Here is a 22,765-nt window from a genome sequence, read left to right as displayed (position 1 = left end):
CCCTTATGCTCTTCCTGAAACTCTCTACAACCTCATGTTTCTTTCAGTTTATCCAGGTCCCATCTCCTTAAATTCCTACCTTTTTGCAGTTTCTTCAGTTTTAGTCTACAGTTCATAACCGATAGATTGTGGTCAGAGTCCACATCTGCCCCTGGAAATGTCCTACAATTTAAAACCTGGTTTCTAAATCTCTGTCTTACCATTATATAATATATCTGAAACCTGTCAGTATCTCCAGGTTTCTTCCATGTATACAGCCTTCTTTTATGATTCTTGAACCAAGTGTTAGCTATGATTAAGTTGTGCTCTGTGCAAAATTCTACAAGGCGGCTTCCTCTTTCATTTCTTAGCCCCAATCCATATTCACCTACTACGTTTCCTTCTCTCACTTTCCCTACTACCGAATTCCAGTCATCCATGACTATTAAATTTTCGTCTCCCTTCACTATCTGAATAATTTCTTTGATTTCATCATACATTTCTTCAATTTCTTCGTCAAATACAGAGCTAGTTGGCATATAAACTTGTACTACTGTAGTAAGCGTGGGCTTCGTATCTATCTTGGCCACAATAATGCGTTCACTATGCTGTTTGTAGTAGCTTACCCGCATTCCTATTTTCCTATTCATTATTAAACCTACTCCTGCATTACCCCTATTTGATTTGGTATTTATAATCCTGTATTCGCCTGACCAAAAGTCTTGTTCCTCCTTCCACCGAACTTCGCTAATTCGCACTATATCTAACTTTAACCTAGCCATTTCCCTTTTTAAATTTTCTAATCTACCTGTCCGATTAAGGGATCTGACATTCCACGCTCCGATCCGTAGAACGCCAGTTTTCTTTCTCCTGATAACGACGTCCTCCTTAGTCCCCGCCCGGAGATCTGAAGTGGGGACTATTTTACCTCTGGAGTATTTTACTCAAGAGGACGCCATCATCATCTATCCATACAGTAAAGCTGCATGTCCTCGGGAAAAATTACGGCCGTAGTTTCCCCTTGCTTTGATCCGTTCGCAGTACCAGCACAGCAAGGCCGTTTTGGTTAATGTTACAAGGCCAGATCAGTCAATCATCCAGACTGTTGCCCCTGCAACTACTGAAAAGGCTGCTCCCCCTCTTCAGGAACCATATGTTTGTCTGGCCTCTCAACAGATACTCATCCGTTGTGGTTGCACCTACGGTACGGCTATCTGTGTCGCTGAGGCACACAAGCCTTCCCACCAACGGCAAGGTCTATGGTTCATGGGGGGGGAGGGGGGGGGTGATGGCATATACAAAGTTTGATTACCTGTGTCAGTACATTTTCGCTCTACTGACCCACCTATATGCTAGCACAATGGTACGGCGGTTTGGGGAGACGCGGTGGCCCTCAAATTTGTCCAGTCGATGAACGACGATGCTCGGTGTGCTGGGCAGCCTGGATGTGTTTTTAGGTGGTTTTCCACATCTCACTAGGTGAATGCTGGGCTGGGTGTCCCACGCTGCATCTGCTACACGATTACAAACTCTTAAAAAGCACTCGCATACATTGATACGGAACAACACTAGATGCAGGCAGATGGGGGTTCACAAATTCCTTCCCAGCGGGTGAGTGGGGTGGGGGGAGGGGGGGGGGGGAAGCAACAGAAAAGACACTACCACTAACATTGCTAAATCCGATAATTAACAAGCCGCCCTGCAAAAATTTTGGATCTACGATTCGGAAAAGCAGAAGAACAGCACGTTTTACTATTGGCTGTAGAATGTACTTTAGTCTTGACATATGATAGCTCTCATTTAATTTGATACCACAGTAAGAACGATCTCAAACAGGCATTTATAAAGAATTTTATGACAACTAAAGGTCAATTGAACGAGAAATACTTAATGAGCAGTTCCTGGTCACTTTTCTTAAGAGCTTGCAGGGCTGGATTTTTCCTCGCTGTTCTTTGCTGAGTGCTGCTTGAAAAACGCATGCCTCGTGACATCTAACCACACCTGTGTTCTTTTGTTTCTCTGTTACAGATTCGGAAAGCGCTCCGAACTCCGACCGGATGTCGTCGATGATGTCATCCCGGTAAGTTTCAGATCAGATGTGTCATAAAGGAACCTTGCTGACTTGAGTGTATTCAGCGTACACGCTCAGAGCACTATTCGCTACAGTGTTAGAAATTAAGACAGCTTCCGGATTTGTGTGGTACGTTATGGATAATAAGAGCGGTGCACAGTGAATTTGAAGGAGCATGTTTTACGGACACAGACGGATATCTCCATTTTCGTTCCTAGCCACTGCGTGAGACTTTTTTGTGGCTGATGAATTTGAATATCGAGAGGTCAATAAATATTCAGGAGAAATTATACAGCTCATTAATAATTAGCTTCATCTCTCGGGCCACAATGTAATACCGCAACTCATACGACGATTTTACTTATCATACCGGGTGGATACGATAAAAAAAGTGCAGCTACCCACGAAGGACCTATGTGGGCTGTAGTTATCATGTGGCAGCGAAACTTAGTAGATATGCTAATGCGTTATGCGGAACCGATTTACACTGAAAAAAATATTAGTGCCAATTTTGGCCACCAGGTGCAAATCTGGTGCTGTACAGCATCTCGTCGACGTTTCCAGCGTCCATATAGAACAAATTGTGCAAGCAGCGGTTATTCATAAAATAAACATTATGCGTTTCTCACTTTTTTCTCCCACCCTGACCCCGTCCTGTTCCTAATCCGTTACATGTGGAAACGTTTCTATACGTCTTTCTTGCATTCATGGCGCCAGATACGCACCTGGTGGCCAAAATTGAAACTAATTTTTTTTCCCGGCGTAGATCGGTTCCACGTTAACGTATTAGCATATCTACCAAGTTTCGCTGGCAAATGATAATTACAAACCACATGAGTAACTGCACTTTGATTGTTGTAACCACCCCGTATTTCTCTTGATGGGATAGAGGTAGATATGCTGTTAATACTTGTGGCCAGGCTCTGCCAGCTGCTACCTTGACATTCTGTATCTTTTACATAAAAACTAACATTACTCGCAATTTCAAACATAAATTTACTGCTGTTTTAAGCAAAAATGTTAATATAATAATTATTTCAATGCTTGTTATTAGCTTAGTGAAACTTAACCGAATATTATACCTTAAGTTGAATTTATGGAAGGAATATCTTACAAGGGGACCCTCCATACTGTAAATCACGGATTTTGATGAGATTCAAATATGTTGTAGAGGCACATACCCTGAGTACTTGGCTATCCGGTTTTTTAGCGACAGGACTTGGTTTTTGAAAAAATCGATTTTGAACTTCATTGCGCGATTTGCATACCCGTAACATTACGTGTAACCCGAGCAAGTCAGTGTAGCGCAGCGGTAAAGGTTCACGGCTACCCCGCAGAACGCACCCTGTTCGAATCCTGCTGATCTACTTTTTTTTCCAAAATCGACCGAACTTTTCAATTTTATTTCAGAGAATATCAACATAGTGTAAGGTGTGCGAAATTATAATGATATATTCAGTTATTAATTTTTTCTGTCATACAATATTGTTGTTGTGGTCTTCAGTCCTGAGACTGGTTTGATGCAGCTCTCCACGCTACTCTATCCTGTGCAAGCTTCTTCATCTCCCAGTACCTACTGCAACCTACATCCTTCTGAATCTGCTTAGTGCATTCATCTCTTTGTCTCACTCTACGATTTTTACCCTCCACGCTGCCCTCCAATACTAAATTGGTGATCCCTTGATGCCTCAGAACATGTCCTACCAACCGATCCTTTCTTCTGGTCAAGTTGTGCCACAAACTTCTCTTCTCCCCAATCCTATTCAATACTTCCTCATTAGTTATCTGATCTACCCATCTAATCTTCAGCAGTCTTCTGTAGCACCACATTTCGAAAGCTTCTATTCTCTTTTTGTCCAAACTATTTATCGTCCATGTTTCACTTCCATACATGGCTACACTCCATACAAATACTTTCAGAAATGACTTCCTGACACTTAAATCTATACTCGATGTTAACAAATTTCTCTTCTTCAGAAACGCTTTCCTTGCCATTGCCAGTCTACATTTTATATCCTCTCTACTTCGACCAGCATCAGTTACTTTGCTCCCCAAATAGCAAAACTAATTTACTACTTTAAGTGTCTCATTTCCTAATCTAATTCCCTCGGCATCACCCGACTAAATTCGACTACATTCCATTATCCTCGTTTCGCCTTGGTTGATGTTCATATTATATCCTCCCTTCAGGACACTGTCCATTCCGTGCAACTGCTCTTCCAAGTCCTTTGCTGTCTCTGACAATTTACAATGTCATCGGCGAACCTTAAAGTTTTTATTTCTTCTCCATGGATTTTAATACCTACTCCGAATTTTTCTTTTGTTTCCTTTACTGTTTGTTTAATATACAGATTGAATAACATCGGGGAGAGGCTACAACCCTGTCTTACTTCCTTCCCAACCACTGCTTCCCTTTCATGTCCCTCGACTCTTATAACTGCCATCTGGTTTCTGTACAAATTGTAAATAGCCTTTCGCTCCCTGTATTTTACCCATTCCACCTTTAGAATTTGAAAGAGAGTATTCCAGTCAACATTGTCAAAAGCTTTCTCTAAGTCTGCAAATGCTAGAAACGTAGGTTTGCCTTTCCTTAATCTTTCTTCTAAGATAAGTCGTAAGGTCAGTATTGCCTCACGTGTTCCAGTGTTTCTACGGAATCCAAACTGATCTTCCCCGAGGTCGGCTTCTACTAGTTTTTCCATTCGTCTGTAAAGAATTCGTGTTAGAATTTTGCAGCTGTGACTTATTAAACTGATTGCTCGGTAATTTTCACATCTGTCAACAGTTGCTTTCTTTGGGATTGGAATTATTATATTCTTCTTGAAGTCTGAGGGTATTTCGCCTGTTTCATACATCTTGCTCACCAGATGGTAGAGTTTTACAATATTACAAAATCTAATTTTTCATCGTCCACATTGCTTGATGTGCCAGGGTGATTCTTATCATAGAAACAACAGAAGCACACATTTTCGCAGCATCACGGACATTTTATGAAAGTGTCTTGCAGGCGCACGGTTTCTTCATGAGCGATACCGGGAAACACAATTCTTTTGCATTCAAAAACATTTCTCTCTCATCCGCTAGTTTCGATGCGAACCGTGCGTATCTAATCATGCTTTCAGAATTAGGTGCTCTGAAGTGATGTAGGATTAGCGAATGTAATTTTATGGAATCTTCCCTAGAAGCGATCTCTATTGTTTTTCATCAAGACTGGTGCATTTTGAGTAATTTTCGTGAAGATTTTCACCTGTCGGTAAAAATAAACATCGCAGGGCTGGCAATGAGGAGTGCACTTTGGCGGGACCACTTTAAAGGGCGTAGGTGCTCGCTTTCATCAGTGGATAGATGGTCGTATTAAGTTGAATCGGTGTGCCCTCCCCACGAATCGGGTAACTAAAAAAAAATTTTCTACCCCACGTACGGAAGAATTACAGAAAGGCAAAAATTCTTCGTACACCAGTTTCGTGAACTTCCCGGACTTCATGCAGGACACGACTACATTTCTGTATTTCCCAGTTAATTTGAGCACTCGTTTTTGAACGTTAGGACCAAAATTTTCCGGACGGTTCTTGCATACATGAAAAAATATGTGGGAGCAGGATTCGAACACAGCATCTCCAGCGCGGTAACCGTGAACCTTTACCGCTGCGCTACGGTGACTTTCTCGAAATAACGTAATGTTACGGGTATACAAATAGCGCTTTGAACTTCAGAATCGATTTTCTGAAAAACCAAGGCCCGTCGCTAAAAAAAGCCGGATAACCAGGAACTGAGGGTAAGTGCCTCTACACCATATTTGAAGCGCATCACAGTCCGTGATTTACAGTATGGAGAGTCCCCTTGTTAGCCACGTGAAATAGAATCTGTTGCTAAACAAGGGGACATCTTTCTGACGACTGCAATTTGGAAAAAAAGATGTAAGGTGTGGAATGTGGAGCTAAAAATCACACTATTTAAGCAGTAGTTCTGGGAAGGATAGCCAAGGTAATTAAGGTAAACCGCCTGGCTTCTCCAGACGACTTTGCAATATCTTCACAAAATCTGACAGGAGCAGTTACCCAAATAAATCTTCTGGAAGAAACAGCGATCAGAACTGGTCTCAAAAACAACAAAATCCATGACAAAATACATAGAATCTGAGATAGTTAAAAATAGAGCGAGTTAGTGAATTTAAATATGTTGGAGAAACTAGACGAATTTGCAATAGCTGTAAGAGTTAGTAAAATAGAAAGAGCATATGGATGGACAAGCGCATCTTCAACAGGAAATGCATGCCTAGAAAAACATTGTTAAAACACTACGGTAAGATCAAGATGTGTACATGTATGTGAATGGTTAACAATGAATTATAAGCTGAACAGGATAAGCGCACTTGAAAGACGGTTTATTAGAAGAACAATGGGTGTAGCTACTAATTGTTGGAATATGAGAAGTAACAAGGAGATCTATGAAAATATAGAACGAATAATATATGGCTCTGAGCACTCTGGGACTTAACATCTATGGTCATCAGTCCCGTAGAACTTAGAACTACTTAAACCTAACCAACTAAGGACATCACACAACACCCAGCCATCACGAGGCAGAGAAAATCCCTGACCCCGCCGGGAATCGAACCCGGGAACCTGGCCGTGGGAAGCGAGAACGCTACCGCACGACCACGAGATGCGGGCGAATATCATAGCGCAGACTAGTCTTCATTTAACACTTCTACCGAATAGATCAAATATTGCTGTATTTCTGGTAACAGAAATAGACAACAGAACGTCAGGCGTGTAATGGGGCCCCTTAGGGATATGGCAGCAAGGGAGGGGAAGAAAACCAATGTGCACTCCGTGTGCATACCGGGGGGAGTCATTCCAGATGTGGAAAGGGTCCTTCCGGATGCCATGAAGGGTACAGGGTGCACCCATCTGCAGGTGGTCGCTCATGTCGGCACCAATGATGTGTGTCGCTATGGATCGGAGGAAATCCTCTCTGGCTTCCGGCGGCTATCTGATTTGGTGAAGACTGCCAGTCTCGCTAGCGGGATGAAAGCAGAGCTCACCATCTGCAGCATCGTCGACAGGACTGACTGCGGACCTTTGGTACAGAGCCGAGTGGAGGGTCTGAATCAGAGGTTGAGACGGTTCTGCGACCATGTGGGCTGCAGATTCCTCGACTTGCGCCATAGGGTGGTGGGGTTTCGGGTTCCGCTGGATAGGTCAGGAGTCCACTACACGCAACAAGCGGCTACACGGGTAGCAGGGGTTGTGTGGCGTGGGCTGGGCGGTTTTTTAGGTTAGATGGCCTCGGGCAAGTGCAGAAAGGGCAACAGCCTCAACGGGTGCGGGGCAAAGTCAGGACATGCGGGGACCAAGCAGCAATCGGTATTGTAATTGTAAACTGTCGAAGCTGCGTTGGTAAAGTACCGGAACTTCAAGCGCTGATAGAAAGCACCGAAGCTGAAATCGTTATAGGTACAGAAAGCTGGCTGAAGCCAGAGATAAATTCTGCCGAAATTTTTACAAAGGCACAGACGGTGTTTAGAAAGGATAGATTGCATGCAACCGGTGGCGGAGTGTTCGTCGCTGTTAGTAGTAGTTTATCCTGTAGTGAAGTAGAAGTGGATAGTTCCTGTGAATTATTATGGGTGGAGGTTACACTCAACAACCGAGCAAGGTTAATAATTGGCTCCTTTTACCGACCCCCCGACTCAGCAGCATTAGTGGCAGAACAACTGAGAGAAAATTTGGAATACATTTCACATAAATTTTCTCAGCATGTTATGGTCTTAGGTGGAGATTTCAATTTACCAGATATAGACTGGGACACTCAGATGTTTAGGACGGGTGGTAGGGACAGAGCATCGAGTGACATTATACTGAGTGCACTATCCGAAAATTACCTCGAGCAATTAAACAGAGAACCGACTCGTGGAGATAACATCTTGGACCTACTGATAACAAACAGACCCGAACTTTTCGACTCTGTAAGTGCAGAACAGGGAATCAGTGATCATAAGGCCGTTGCAGCATCCCTGAATATGGAAGTTAATAGGAATATAAAAAAAGGGAGGAAGGTTTATCTGTTTAGCAAGAGTAATAGAAGGCAGATTTCAGACTACCTAACAGATCAAAACGAAAATTTCTGTTCCGACACTGACAATGTTGAGTGTTTATGGAAAAAGTTCAAGGCAATCGTTAAATGCGTTTTAGACAGGTACGTGCCGAGCAAAACTGTGAGGGACGGGAAAAACCCACCGTGGTACAACAACAAAGTTAGGAAACTACTGCGAAAGCAAAGAGAGCTTCACTCCAAGTTTAAACGCAGCCAAAACCTCTCAGACAAACAGAAGCTAAACGATGTCAAAGTTAGCGTAAGGAGGGCTATGCGTGAAGCGTTCAGTGAATTCGAAAGTAAAATACTAGGTACCGACTTGACAGAAAATCCTAGGAAGTTCTGGTCTTACGTTAAATCAGTAAGTGGCTCGAAACATCATGTCCAGACACTCTGGGATGATGATGGCATTGAAACAGAGGATGACAAGCGTAAAGCTGAAATACTAAACACCTTTTTCCAAAGCTGTTTCACAGAGGAAGACCGCACTGCAATTCCTTCTCTAAATCCTCGCACCAACGAAAAAATGGCTGACATTGAAATAAGTGTCCAAGGAATAGAAAAGCAACTGGAATCACTCAACAGAGGAAAGTCCACTGGACCTGACGGGATACCAATTCGATTCTACACAGAGTACGCGAAAGAACTTGCCCCCCTTCTAACAGCCGTGTACCGCAAGTCTCTAGAGGAACAGAAGGTTCCAAATGATTGGAAAAGAGCACAGGTAGTCCCAGTCTTCAAGAAGGGTCGTCGAGCAGATGCGCAAAACTATAGACCTATCTCTCTGACGTCGATCTGTTGTAGAATTTTAGAACATGTCTTTTGCTCGAGTATCATGTCGTTTTTGGAAACTCAGAATCTACTATGTAGGAATCAACATGGATTCCGGAAACAGCGATCGTGTGAAACCCAACTCGCATTATTTGTTCATGAAACCCAGAAAATATTAGATACAGGCTCCCAGGTAGATGCCATTTTCCTTGACTTCCGGAAGGCGTTCGATACAGTTCCGCACTGTCGTCTGATAAACAAAGTAAGAGCCTACGGAATATCAGACCAGCTGTGTGGCTGGATTGAAGAGTTTTTAGCAAACAGAACACAGCATGTTGTTCTCAATGGAGAGACATCTACAGACGTTAAAGTAACCTCTGGCGTGCCACAGGGGAGTGTTATGGGACCATTGCTTTTCACAATATATATAAATGACCTAGTAGATAGTGTCGGAAGTTCCATGCGGCTTTTCGCGGATGATGCTGTAGTATACAGAGAAGTTGCAGCATTAGAAAATTGTAGCGAAATGCAGGAAGATCTGCAGCGGATAGGCACTTGGTGCAGGGAGTGGCAACTGACCCTTAACATAGACAAATGTAATGTATTGCGAATACATAGAAAGAAGGATCCTTTATTGTATGATTATATGATAACGGAACAAACACTGGTAGCAGTTACTTCTGTAAAATATCTGGGAGTATGCGTGCGGAACGATTTGAAGTGGAATGATCATATAAAATTAATTGTTGGTAAGGCGGGTACCAGGTTGAGATTCATTGGGAGAGTCCTTAGAAAATGTAGTCCATCAACAAAGGAGGTGGCTTACAAAACACTCGTTCGACCTATACTTGAGTATTGCTCATCAGTGTGGGATCCGTACCAGATCGGGTTGACGGAGGAGATAGAGAAGATCCAAAGAAGAGCGGCGCGTTTCGTCACAGGGTTATTTGGTAACCGTGATAGCGTTACGGAGATGTTTAACAAACTCAAGTGGCAGACTCTGCAAGAGAGGCGCTCTGCATCGCGGTGTAGCTTGCTCGCCAGGTTTCGAGAGGGTGCGTTTCTGGATGAGGTATCGAATATATTGCTTCCCCCTACTTATACCTCCCGAGGAGATCACGAATGTAAAATTAGAGAGATTAGAGCGCGCACAGAGGCTTTCAGACAGTCGTTCTTCCCGCGAACCATACGCGACTGGAACAGGAAAGGGAGATAATGACAGTGGCACGTAAAGTGCCCTCCGCCACACACCGTTGGGTGGCTTGCGGAGTATAAATGTAGATGTAGATAGATGTAGATGAATCGATTAGACAACTACAGAAGAACAAGATAAAATAATCAGAAATAACAACGTAAAACATGTTAGGAAAAATATTTCAAAAACTTCCTGAAAATCATTGCCTCCTAACATTTTATGTGAGAAAATTTAAAGCTTATTAGATAAAACAAACTTTATTAACATTCTACATCTTCGTTCTTCGTGTCTGTATATTTACTTCTCAACATAGTCACCCTGGCGACGAACATGTTGCTCCCGACGAGATGCGAGTTTGTTTACTGTTACTGCAGAATATTTGAAATTGTTGACGGAATCGCGACCTCACGTCTGCTTGCGTCGCTTCGTCACTATCAAAGTGAAACCTTCAAATTCTGGAAATGGATGAAAATCGGATAGGGTGAAGTCGGGATTTCATGGCGGATAGAGAGTGAACCCAAGGCTTCGGATTGTTGCAGATGACACAGTGCTCGTGTGTGGTCTGACATTGCGATGCCAAAGAACTGGGGTCTTAAATCTGAGGACAAACTCTTCGAATCCGAAACTGAATTCCAGAACGCTGTTTCTCACTCGCCGATATAGTTTCGTTCTACACCGCCAAGTTATACGCTAAAATCGGAGTCCTCGTGCGTAAAGGAAGCAGTCAATTCGGCTGAATAATGTGCGCGACACGTATTACCTCAACCGATATTGAGAGTAGAATAGAAACGTGTGGAGGCATTACTTTTCAGAACTCCTTCGTTAATTTAGAAAAGTTTCAAACAAGAAGGGTTCTGAAATCGGGAACTACATGGACAGCGGGTAGGAAAAGACAACATGGGAAGGAATGGAGTTGTGGAAGATAATTTGAAGTTGTGAAGTGACATTAGTTGATCTGTACGAAGACATAAAAAACATTATTTGCTTGGCAATGAATATATTTTTATGAGTCTTGAGTTCTACCGATTTAGATATGTGGAATTTCTGGCAGCACTTTTTCGCCATCTTAAGATTTACATTAGTTATAAGTGAGGGATGATGTACGGGGTGTTCAAAAAGTCTCTCCGCAGTGCCGTATGATTGTTAGCCGCGCATGCCGTATGATCGTTCGCTTGCCTGGGTTACTTACCTTCAAGTGGACTCTCCCAACATTCCACTGTTTCGTTCATCTCAGCCAAGGTCGGTAGTAGCGTTGGTGTGTGTCGTTACGTGTTGACGTGAACGCTTAAGTTTAGTTCCTTTGTTCGTTTGTTTCGTTCTTGTAACTGTTAAAATGCTAACTATTGAAGAACGTGTGTTTTAGTCGAACAACTGTTCAAAGCTGGCGGTGAATACACAGTTTCAGTTCGTCAAACATTTAATTCAGTGACAGATGCACCGAGAAGTAGTCGTCCTAGCGTTTTGTCTGAGGATAAACTAGTCGATATTTCCTATAAAATGTCCGTGAGTCCGAACAAGTCAATAAGAAAACTCGTGCCAGGAAATCGATGTTAGTGTCGGAACGGCCCACACAGTTGTAAGGAAAAAAATTAGAACATTTCCCATACAAAGTGACAGTCGTGCAAGAACTGAAAAATACTGATCATGGCAAGAGATTGTATTATTGTCAATGGTTCAAAAATTTCGTTCAAGAAAATGGAAGGGATATTCTTAATGAAACTTTTTTGACTGATGAGGCACGGTTTCATTTACCCGGGTACATGAACTCGCAAAATTCTCGTATGTCGAGTACTGTAAATCCATTGTGTATTCATGAGGAACCACTTCATTTTGTGAAAATAGGAGTTTCGATTGCAATTTATAGACGTCAGATTTTGGGTCCCATATTTCACAACGAAACAATAAACGCACAACGATACTGCAGTGATATTCTGTTGCCATTCATGGGAGAACTTGTGTTAAGTGAAATACTGAACGGTTATTTTCTACAAGATGGTGCAACCACGCATACAGCTCGCGTTTCAATCTCATTGCGTGTTGATGTTTTTGGTGATCGCATAATTTCACAGGGACTTTGGCCTCCACGATCGCCTGACCTAACACCAACTGACTTTTGCTTTTGGAGTGCAGCGAAAGCAACTTTCTATAAAAACCGTCCAAAGTCCATCGATTAATTGAAAACTGCAATATTCAATTTCACTGCTTCTGTTACAGGAGGAATGTTACAGCTTGTGTTTGGAAACATGATTAGAGGAATTGAATTGTGTATTCAACAACAGGGGGGACACTTTCGACATTTAATGTGAAAATCTGTAAGTAAAAATGAATATTCCATAAATTAATAACTTGTATTTCACTGAGTTTCATTTCGGTATATTTACTGTGGCATACGGCACGCGCGGCTAACAATCATACGGCACTGCGGAGAGACTTTTTGAACACTCCTTGGTTTGAAAGCAATCCGTCTTCAGGCCACAAGTGGCCCATCGGGACCATCCGACCGCCGTGTCATCCTCATTAAGGATGCGGATAGGAGGGGCATGTAGTCAGCACACCGCTCTCCCGGTCGTTATGATGGTTTTCTGTGACCGGAGCCGCTACTATTCGGTCGAGTAGCTCCTCAGTTGGCATCACGGGGCTGAGTGCACCCCGAAAAATGGCAACAGCGCATGGCGGCCTGGATGATCATCCATCCAAGTGCCGGCCACGCCCGACAGCGCTTAACTTCGTTGATCTCACGGGAACCGCTGTATCCACAGCGGCAAGGCCGTTGCCCTCCGTAGTTTGAGCACTTACCTTTTCTTGGGTCATCATTCCACATATTGGTTTGATGCTGCCCTCCTACGATTTCCTGTTATTGGCTTCGGGAGGACGACGGTTCAATCCCGTCTCCGGCCATCCTGATTTAGGTTTTCCGTGATTTCCCTCAATCGCTTCAGGCAAATGCCGGGATGGTTCTTTTGAAAGGGCACGGCCGATTTCCTTCCCCATCCTTCCCTCACCCGAGCTTGCGCTCCGTCTCTAATGACCTCGTTGTCGACGGGACGTTAAACGCTAATCTCCTCCTCCTCCTGTTATTGGTCAGTTTTGACATCTCAGAGTAGGACGTTCAAGCAACGTCCTAAAGCCTTTGTTCGAAATATTGCAATGTCCATCTTGCCTTAAACTTTTTGCCCTATGTATTCACCGAATCATCTGATGTTAAATGTACTTAAGTGATCGAGATAAAAATTTGTAACAATAAAGACTGCGGTCTACACTACTGGCCATTAAAATTGCTACACCAAGAAGAAATGCAGATGATAAATGGGTATTCATTGGACAAGAACTGACATGTGATTACATTTTCACGCAACTTGGGTGCATAGATCCTGAGAAATTGTGACGAGCCAGCTGCTCGGTCACCATTGATCAGACGTTTTCAATTGGTGAGAGATCTGGAGAATGTGCTGGCCAGGGCAGCAGTCGAACATTTTCTGTATCCAGAAAGGCCCGTACAGGACCTGCAACATGTGGTCGTGCATTATCCTGCTGAAATGTAGGGTTTCGCAGGGATAGAATGAAGGGTAGAGCCACATCTGAAATGTAACGTCCATTGTTCAAAGTGTCGTCAATGCGAACAAGAGGTGACCGAGACGTGTAACCAATGGCACCCCATACCATCATGCCGGGTGATACGCCAGTATGGCGATGACGAATACACGCTTCCAATGTGCGTTCACCGCGATGTCGCCAAACACGGATGCGACCATGATGATGCTGTAAACAGAACCTGGATTCATCCGAAAAAATGACGTTTTGCCGTTCGTGCACCCAGGTTCGTCGTTGAGTACACCATCGCAGGCGCTCATGTCTGTGATGCAGCTTCAAGGGTAACCGCAGCCAAAGTCTCCGAGCTGATAGTCCGTGCTGCTGCAAACGTCGTCGAACTGTTCGTGCGGATGGTTGTTGTCTTGCAAACGTCCCCATCTGTTGACTCAGGGATCGAGGCGTGGCTGCACGATCCGTTACAGCCATGCGGATAAGATGCCTGTCATCTCGACTGCTAGTGATAGAGGCCGTTGGGATCCAGCACGGCGTTCCGTATTACCTTCCTGAACCCACCGATTCCATATTCTGCTAAAAGTCATTGGATCTCGACCAACGCGAGCAGCAATGTCGCGATACGATAAATCGAAATCGCGATAGGATACAATTCGACATATAACAAAATCGGAAACGTGATGGTACGCAAAAAAATGGTTCAAATGGCTCTGAGCACTATGGGACTTAACTGCTGTGGTCATTAGTCCCCTAAAACAGAACGACTTAAACCTAACTAACCTAAGGACAACGCTCACACCCATGCCCGAGGCAGGATTCGAACCTGCGACCGTAGCGGTCCCGCGGTTCCAGACTGTAGCGCCTAGAACCGCTCGTCCATTTCGGCCGGCCCCATGTCAGCACGTTGTGGGTGTCGCCACCGGCGCCAACTTCGTGTGAATGCTCTGAAAAGCTAATCATTTGCATATTACAGCATATTCTTCCTGTCGGTTAAATTTCGCATCTGTAGCACGTCATATTCGTAGTGTAGCAATTTTAATGGCCAGTAGTGTACATACAAGCACAACTTGGGACCCGGCCATTGGAAGGTCGAAATACACGGCGGGTGTGAAACGAAAACGTGCAAGGGTTGGAAAAAGAGTACAGAAAGACAGCGAAAAATCCGTGCTTGAACAGAAACCCAGATGCTAGCCAAGCCTGAGGGTGAGCTGGTGTATTTAGCCGCGAACGGCACCTGTGCAATGTCCTCAGCACGATGCAATGATCAGTCGTGGTCAGGAGAGGCGTTCTGCATAGTTGTGAGTGCATCATGGCGGGCCTCAGCGAATTCGAAAGTGTCCACGCTGACGGTAATCCTATGGTGGCAGCTTACGTAACCAAGGGAGGCGATGTGGTAGCTGTTTCAGATGCACCATACAGAAAATTTGTGCCGCATAAAGGGCTAAGTCACAACGTGGACGAAGATATCTGCTGACTGATAGTGACAGATGGTCATGAAAAGCACTGGCCGGTTCGTTGATTTGAGGACAGGGGAACTAACAGCGAGGTCTTCGGTCCCATCGTATTAGGGAAGGGTGGGGAAGGAGGTCGGCTTGCCCTTTCAAAGAACCCATCCCGGCATTTGCCTGAAGCGATGTAGGGAAATGGTCTGGCGCACCTTTAAACCGTCGTCCTCGCGAATCCGAGTGTCTTAACGCACTGCGCCACCTCTGTCGGTCTTAGAAAAGCAAAACTGTGACGAAAAATAAGGGCATGAGTGCTGCAAAAGTCACAGCTCTGCATGATGCATAGTGTCAATTCCCTCCTGCACTACTTCAGACATTAGCCGAGTCCACGCCACGTCGTGTTGCGGCACTTCTGCGTGCTCGCGGAGGCCCTACACGATGTTAGGCAGGTGTACCAGTTTATGTGGCTCTTCAGTGTACTATAAATAGTTTAATATAAACATATATGAAGTTCAAAAATGGCTCTGAGCACTATGTGACTTAACTACTGAGGTCATCAGTTCCCTAGAACTTAGAACTACTTAAACCTAACTAAACTGAGGAGATCACACACATCCATGCCCGAGGCAGGATTCGAACCTGCGACCGTAGCGGTCACGCGGTTCCAAACTGACGCGCTTAGAACCGCACGGCCACACCGGCCGGCATATATGAAGTATTAAAGTTAAAGATAAGTAGAGGGTGGTCAGAAACTGTCTGGAAAGCTTGTAGGAGTGTTGCAGGGTACATTGTGCTGACAAATAATAGTTGATAAAAAAATTCGATGCGCTGCGCAGCTCCCGAGTAAGCTAGTGTTGAAGTTAGACAAGACGATCAGCCCGTTGCGCACCGCAAAATCAAGCTGCCCGTCATTGACGGTGTCGCCAAACGTGTTCCTCGTGTGGTTTCCTAAAACCGAACAAGAGAGCGATAAATAATTTGGACGTGGGGCGGTAGTAAGGATCGAACCCGGGCCAAAGACTAAGCAGTCTCGTGCGCTGTGGATATGAGCATGCAACATCCAGATTGGCTAACTTCAATTATAATTAACTAGGAAACGTCGCAAAGTATCGAATTAGTTTCTTAACAACTATTTCTCTCCACAACCTACCCCACGACATACTTAACAATTCTTTCAGACTTTCTGGCCACCGGTATACAGGGAGTTCGGAAATTTCCGTTACAGACCTCTAGGACGTGTAGACGATTTCCTTTCGAACTGTTACCTAATAACTGTACTGCGTCACGCCTAATTCAATTCCTCAAATGGATGAGTTATACATATGAACTGAATTCGTCGTAGAACTGAAACGGCATGTTTCAAGACGTGGGTTCCAACTCAAAATATTATCCACTCACTCATCTCTACAAGCCCTAGAAGTTTGTAACGGGAATTTCGGAACACCCTGTATACGAAAACAATTAAATACTACGAAATCCCGTATGGCATCTCTGAAGTTCTCTATTTGTCGACTGCTATCGAGTTTCGCGCTCGCATCGAGCTGCAAGTCATTTCAGTGTCAGTTCCGTGAAAGCTTGGAGGTAGACTAACTTCTCCCCTGCCGTATCGTGTAGCCAGCAGTGTTCACGGAAGAAAAGAGGAATAGAACGTACAGCCTTGACTTGTACAGGGCAACCATAACTTGTTAGCACAACAACAAGGAAAAGAATAAGTTAATAAAAATAAATGTGAGCAGACTATACTCGTTGCTCAAAACATGATAGGTTAATACCGTCTAGAGTCCTCCTTAATGGGAAGGGGGGGAGAGTGAGGGGTACGTATGCGAAGCTGCAATACTTTGCAAATACCTTATAAAGTCCAGAGTTTTCCAGGCAATGCAACTAAACAATTGAAAATTTTTGAACAAGGTGAGGATCTTCCTTTTTTTAAAAAAAATCTTTCAGAGTGAAATTAATGTATTTTTGTACAACGTTTGATACACCATTATTTCAAATATCTGTGGAACAGAATATTCATATCTTCTTTAGCTAGCTCTCCGAATTTCGCCGCCCGGTGTGGGCGAGCAGTTCTAGGCGCTACAGTCTGGTACCTCGCGACCGCTACGGTCGCAGGTTCGAATCCTGCCTCGGGCATGGATGTGTGTGATGTCCTTAGGTTAGTTGGGTTTACGTAGTTCTAAGTTCTAGGGGACTGATGACCTTAGAAGTTAAGTCCCATAGTGCTCAGAGCCATTTGAACCATTTCTCCAAATTTCTATGAAAAAATGGTCACCGAATCTCAGGGCTTTTCTCTTACATAAATGTCTTACTAAGGCAGTAAATGAAAATTGCTTCTACAGAATGTTTCACTACAGTGTTGACTAACTGAATGCCAAATTTAAGTTCTAAAATGTCAGTAGTTTGTAAGGAAAAGGTACATAAAGCTGCCAAAATGTAAGCTACGGGAGACCTGTGTCAAAGAATTGACAGCGTCTGTATTAGTGTTTACCTTATCTGGATGAACTAGTGCAGACCATATGCATTCTCCTCTTCACCCTCAAGCAGTCTTTTTCTTCTGGTTGTCCTCTTAGGTTAACCTTATTTTCAAACTGTGCTAACAATAATGTTAGCTGCATCACTTTGATTGTTATCGATTTCCTTTAATATAGGCACTGTGAAAACACCCTGATCAAATCCCACCCTCTGCAGAGTCCGTAGTCTGCCAAGATTCCACAGTTAAAAACTAAACAAGCATTAAACGCTGCAACTTCATCGGCAGTTGTGGAAATAAATGTTGCCTTGTGGCGTGGTTTTCCTATCAGAGAGCCTTTCATTACAATTTTGAGTTTTTCCATGCACACACGTCTGTAGAAGTTCTGGATGTGCTGAACACCGAAATATTCCCCACATTGTGTCTACATAAAACGGGAAGAAAACGCCGCAACATTAAATAATACGAGGAAATACTGAACAACTAAGGGGCGTGGCCCCGTGCAAGCTTTTGTAATTATTGTTTTTATCACACTTACGAGTGGAATTGGAACGTAATATTCAGGAACTGAAATTTCAATACAATGTCGTAACTGAAGATCCAATAAAAAAATTTCAAAATTTTGATCTCTTTCACGTATAAATCCGTGTCAGGATTGACTAATTACGTTCTTCCACAGTACAATCAAAACGATTAACGAGTACATCAGCACACATCCAACACTTTTTATGTTGCAGGAGGAAACGAGTGCCGACAAGTTCTGGCGGCGTTTCGCCCGCAGGAGGTGAACCATCTTCAGGACAGAGACGACTGCGTCGCTGGTTCCAGCACTCCCACCCTCTAACACCCTGGACAACCCTGCAGTCCCATAAGGTTTTCTCCTGGACTACCGTCTGCAATCACCGATGTCATCAACATTCCTAACAACGAATGCTCAGTTTTCCGTTGTTTTATTGTCTCAGTAAACTGTTTTCTGTTTAGCGTCTTTCATGGTCTACTGTAACTATTGAATTGTAGGGAAGATAATATTATCTACCCAATTTTGTTAAATCAGTACATCATGTTTTCGTTTACCATTATGTAAATCACTTCGAAATGCAAAATGATCTGTGCACATTTCATCAAAGACTCACCATCAGGTATATCTGATGCTTACTATGTATTACGCTACCTCATGAAGACAACAATAATTTATTCTTCAAAGCGTTTTTGTTACAGTAAACGATTAAACAATTGCAGAATGCAAATACCTTTCTCACTAGTTACACATTTGGCAGAGCAAGAATCCACACAATAATTTTTTACCCAGCGAGAAATTAATACGAAAACAACTCTTTGATTCCTAAGTTTTATGTCCATTACATTATGGTCACTATACTTATTTATAAATTTGTTTGTATCTGGTGATTTTATGTAGAGCTAAGATACGAGTTGATCAAATTCGTTACATTTCCTACTTCCGTTGAACACACATACACATTATCTACGACACATTCAGTCTTGTACAATAGAAAAAGATTGGAAGGAATCAGTCAATTAAAATATCTTCTACTTGTGTACACCAGTTCATACAATTACATCGCAAATGAAATATTTCAGATTCATAATAAAAATGTATTTCCCCTTGTTTAGTAAGATTGTGAACCTCTGAAAACTTTTCGAGAACAGTGTTTTTAGTTTTTAATGTCCAGGAGAATTCCCTTAGATGAAAGATCTGTATACTATGTTCCCTATTAGATAAGACAAAAGTATTAATTACCTGTATTAGAATACTTAATAAACCACCACTAGTGGCTGTTATTGTTTATACCCAATGTAACTGTATCAAAAAACTAATAATAATAATAAAAATAAAATAATGTAGCCAACCTAACCTGTTGATCAGCGATGCACGAAGTCGCCTATACGTAAATTTTACCCTGTTTGTGGTGGTTATATGTTATTCTGAAATTATAGAACTGTGTTACTTTCATCAGCAGCATGTGTACTGACATGTGGATTTAAGAAAATAAAACAGTATTTATTGGTAACTAGGCATCAGCTATGCTTTGTTTTATTTCCATTGGCCCTTCAACACTCACAGACGGAAGTTTGCACTCAGCTATTTCTTTTTATTTTGTTTTCTGGACTGAGTCCTTTTACATGTTAACAAAAAGAGGTAGACATGAGAAACTATTTCTGCAGGCTTTACTAACAATTATCATTAAACCGCTGTACTGAATGTTTCCATACACAGATCAAAAATGAACACAGCAAAGGTAATACGAAAGACGTTAGTTATCAGTTTAGACTTTGCTTAATGACGGCACAAATATATATAATTATATAATATATATGTAATTATATAATAAAAGTTCGTCATGCTGGGAGAATGGAGGTCAGTTCAGAATGAACATTGTTACATGTCCTTACGTTAATGTGAATTTTTCGTTCTTCGCTTTAGTCAGATAATTTAAAGAAAAAGATCACAAATAAGATATAGTTTCAATTACATTTCGAATCTGCAGATACCCCAAATTTATTGTTACTTCTACCAACAACTCGTTAATCTCACTTACGATTTGAATCTGCAGATATTCTCAATCTTGTGGTTCACATCGGCCAGCTGTTAGTTGAAGATTTTTGCTCCAGAACACAGACCCCCCACTCAAAAACACTGGCAAGGAATCTAACTGCACAGTAAACTGACCAAGGAGATTGAATAGGTAATTACAATAAAGGTGTAAAAAGCATTTACATCGTAGTTCTTAAATAATTCATATTTTATGGTGAAGGATTATCTACATAATATGAAGTAGGTGGTTGGTAAAGATGTAGTGTAATATAAATGAATAATAAAACACCTCTGTCAAGCAACAGTATACTTTCTGAGCACAGCATGTCTTGCTGTGAAGTCATTTGCCTGAAGTCTGGATGATATGAAATTCCTTCCATGTTTATGAGCTTAAAATCCTCATTATAGACTTCAATTTTGGCCATACAGAGCCCAGGTGAATTAATTTCCTATTTATATTGTCTTCTTTCCCGATTTTCTGTTGTTCCAGTTTTTTTAATTCTTTCAGTGTGTAAATTTACTTTTTACCTGCAGAAAATTTTGATGTTCTAAGTAGGAAAATATTTATAAGCGTACACAAAAATACAATTACTTACACACTGAAAGACTTAAAAAAACTGGAACAACAGAAAATCGGGAACGAAGACAATATAAATAGGAAATTAATTCACCTGGGCTCTGTATGGCCAAAATTGAAGTCTATAATGAGGATTTTAAGCTCATAAACATGGAAGGAATTTCATATCATCCAGACTTCAGGCAAATGACTTCACAGCAAGACATGCTGTGCTCAGAAAGTATACTGTTGCTTGACAGAGGTGTTTTATTATTCATTTATATTACACTACATCTTTACCAACCACCTACTTCATATTATGTAGATAATCCTTCACCATAAAATATGAATTATTTAAGAACTACGATGTAAATGCTTTTTACACCTTTATTGTAATTACCTATTCAATCTCCTTGGTCAGTTTACTGTGCAGTTACATTCCTTGTCAGTGTTTTGAGCTTCCCTACACTTTTTTTGTTTCTAAATTAAGTTAGGCAGGCTCTTGCTCGACAGTCAAGGATATCTGTTAGTGTAATAATTACTCAAATTTATTCTCAGTGTGTGTAATTGACTAAAATAGAAGATTCACTCTGACAGTGTGGTCAGGACACTAACTTTTTAAACAGATTGCTACATTCAGGCTAATTTTTGTTTTTAGTCGTTATTCCAATGTAAATTTTCTGTAGTTTGAAAATTGGTAATTAACAACTGAAAAAAATACTAAAAACACGTAGAACACACGCATGTGAGCTGCAGACAGTGGAAGGCGGAGTGTAGCGTAAGTTGTTCGAATGCAGCTCCAAATTCAACTAAGAATTTCCTTAAGCCCAAAACCTAAAGAGCAGGTAAGTACTTTTCTGAATGACACAGCACCTAATCCAGCAAAATGGAGCAATATAAACTGACATTAACTACACACTTGTCCGCCCCCGGAAGATGAATGTTCAGCGTGGCGGATTGTCAATCCTCTGGGCCCGGGTTCGATTCCCGGCTGAGTCCAGGAATTTTCTCCGCCCACGGAGTGGGTGTTGTGCTATCATTATCATCATCCTATCATCCTCATCGACTGCAGGTCACCGAAGTGGCGTCAAATTGAAACACGGGCACCTGGCGAGTAGCCTGCCCGACAGGGGGCTCTAGCCATATGATTACATAAATTTAAATAAAACTAACACACTAGTACATACTCTGAAGCTTTCGTTCGACTTTGTAATTTAGTTTGATCTTTCCATAAATGTGTTTTATAAACACGTGACTTCAAATTCCAGTTTAAGGCAATCGTTATTGAAATGGAAAACCCTGACACATGACTCACAGTCACTAGAAAACCTCTTCACTTCCAAGGTAATTTGAGGAAAATATATAAATGCTTCAAAAGATATTACATGAGTTAGAAATCTGTTTACTGCACTCACACACATACTAATCCAAACCATCACTGAGAAAACGGAAAAACTGTGCAAACTCAATCACCCTGACCCACTGAGACGTGGTAAGTTGTCACAGAAAATACACGTCCCATTCTGACAACCTGCATATCCGAGTCTCTAGCACTGCATTCACACCTGTCAATGAGAGACAACGCAATACTTGTTACGCCCTGGCTGGCTGATATACTGCAGTGCAAATGACGGACGCAGAATGAGCTGACTGAAAATTTCATTATCATCATTTATTACTATGGCAACAGATAAACAGAAATGTGTAAAGCGCTATCTCTGACAATATTATCATTATCTATACTTTTTCTCTAAAAATTGATAGGCTGTCTAGTGAAACGTGGTTATCGTTATTATAAAAACCCTTATTCCGACATGTCAGTACTCAAACATTTTCTGGAACTTCCTACTATCGGAGAAGTCAGCTATCTGCTAAAGAACAAGAAAACAGAAATTAAATATTCTTCCCACAAATCGTGAAAGACAATTCTCTTGTATCTGTCTGCGATTTTTAAAATATTCTCTATCATCTCCTAACAAAAAATGGTTCAAATGGCTCTGAGCACTATGGGACTCAACTGCTGTGGTCATAAGTCCCCTAGAACTTAGAACTACTTAAACCTAACTAACCTAAGGACATCAC

General features: G+C 42.1%; 1 protein-coding gene across 1 annotated transcript in view; it reads left to right on the top strand.

The window, feature by feature from the left end:
- Positions 1 to 19,603, top strand: part of LOC126109574 (neuropeptide F-like) — a 726,145-nt gene extending 706,542 nt beyond the window's left edge. The window contains exons 4-5 of the mRNA XM_049914605.1: positions 2,008 to 2,059; positions 18,311 to 19,603. Coding sequence (XP_049770562.1) covers positions 2,008 to 2,059; positions 18,311 to 18,361 — 103 coding nt within the window. The 3' untranslated portion in view covers positions 18,362 to 19,603. The remainder of the gene's footprint in view (positions 1 to 2,007; positions 2,060 to 18,310) is intronic.
- Positions 19,604 to 22,765: the final 3,162 nt, after the last annotated feature.

Source organism: Schistocerca cancellata, chromosome 12 (genome assembly GCF_023864275.1).
Source record: "Schistocerca cancellata isolate TAMUIC-IGC-003103 chromosome 12, iqSchCanc2.1, whole genome shotgun sequence".
Classification (NCBI taxonomy): Eukaryota; Metazoa; Arthropoda; class Insecta; order Orthoptera; family Acrididae; genus Schistocerca; species Schistocerca cancellata.
The sequence above is the reverse complement of the archived record's forward strand: the minus strand, read 5'-3'. Positions and strand labels throughout refer to the sequence as shown.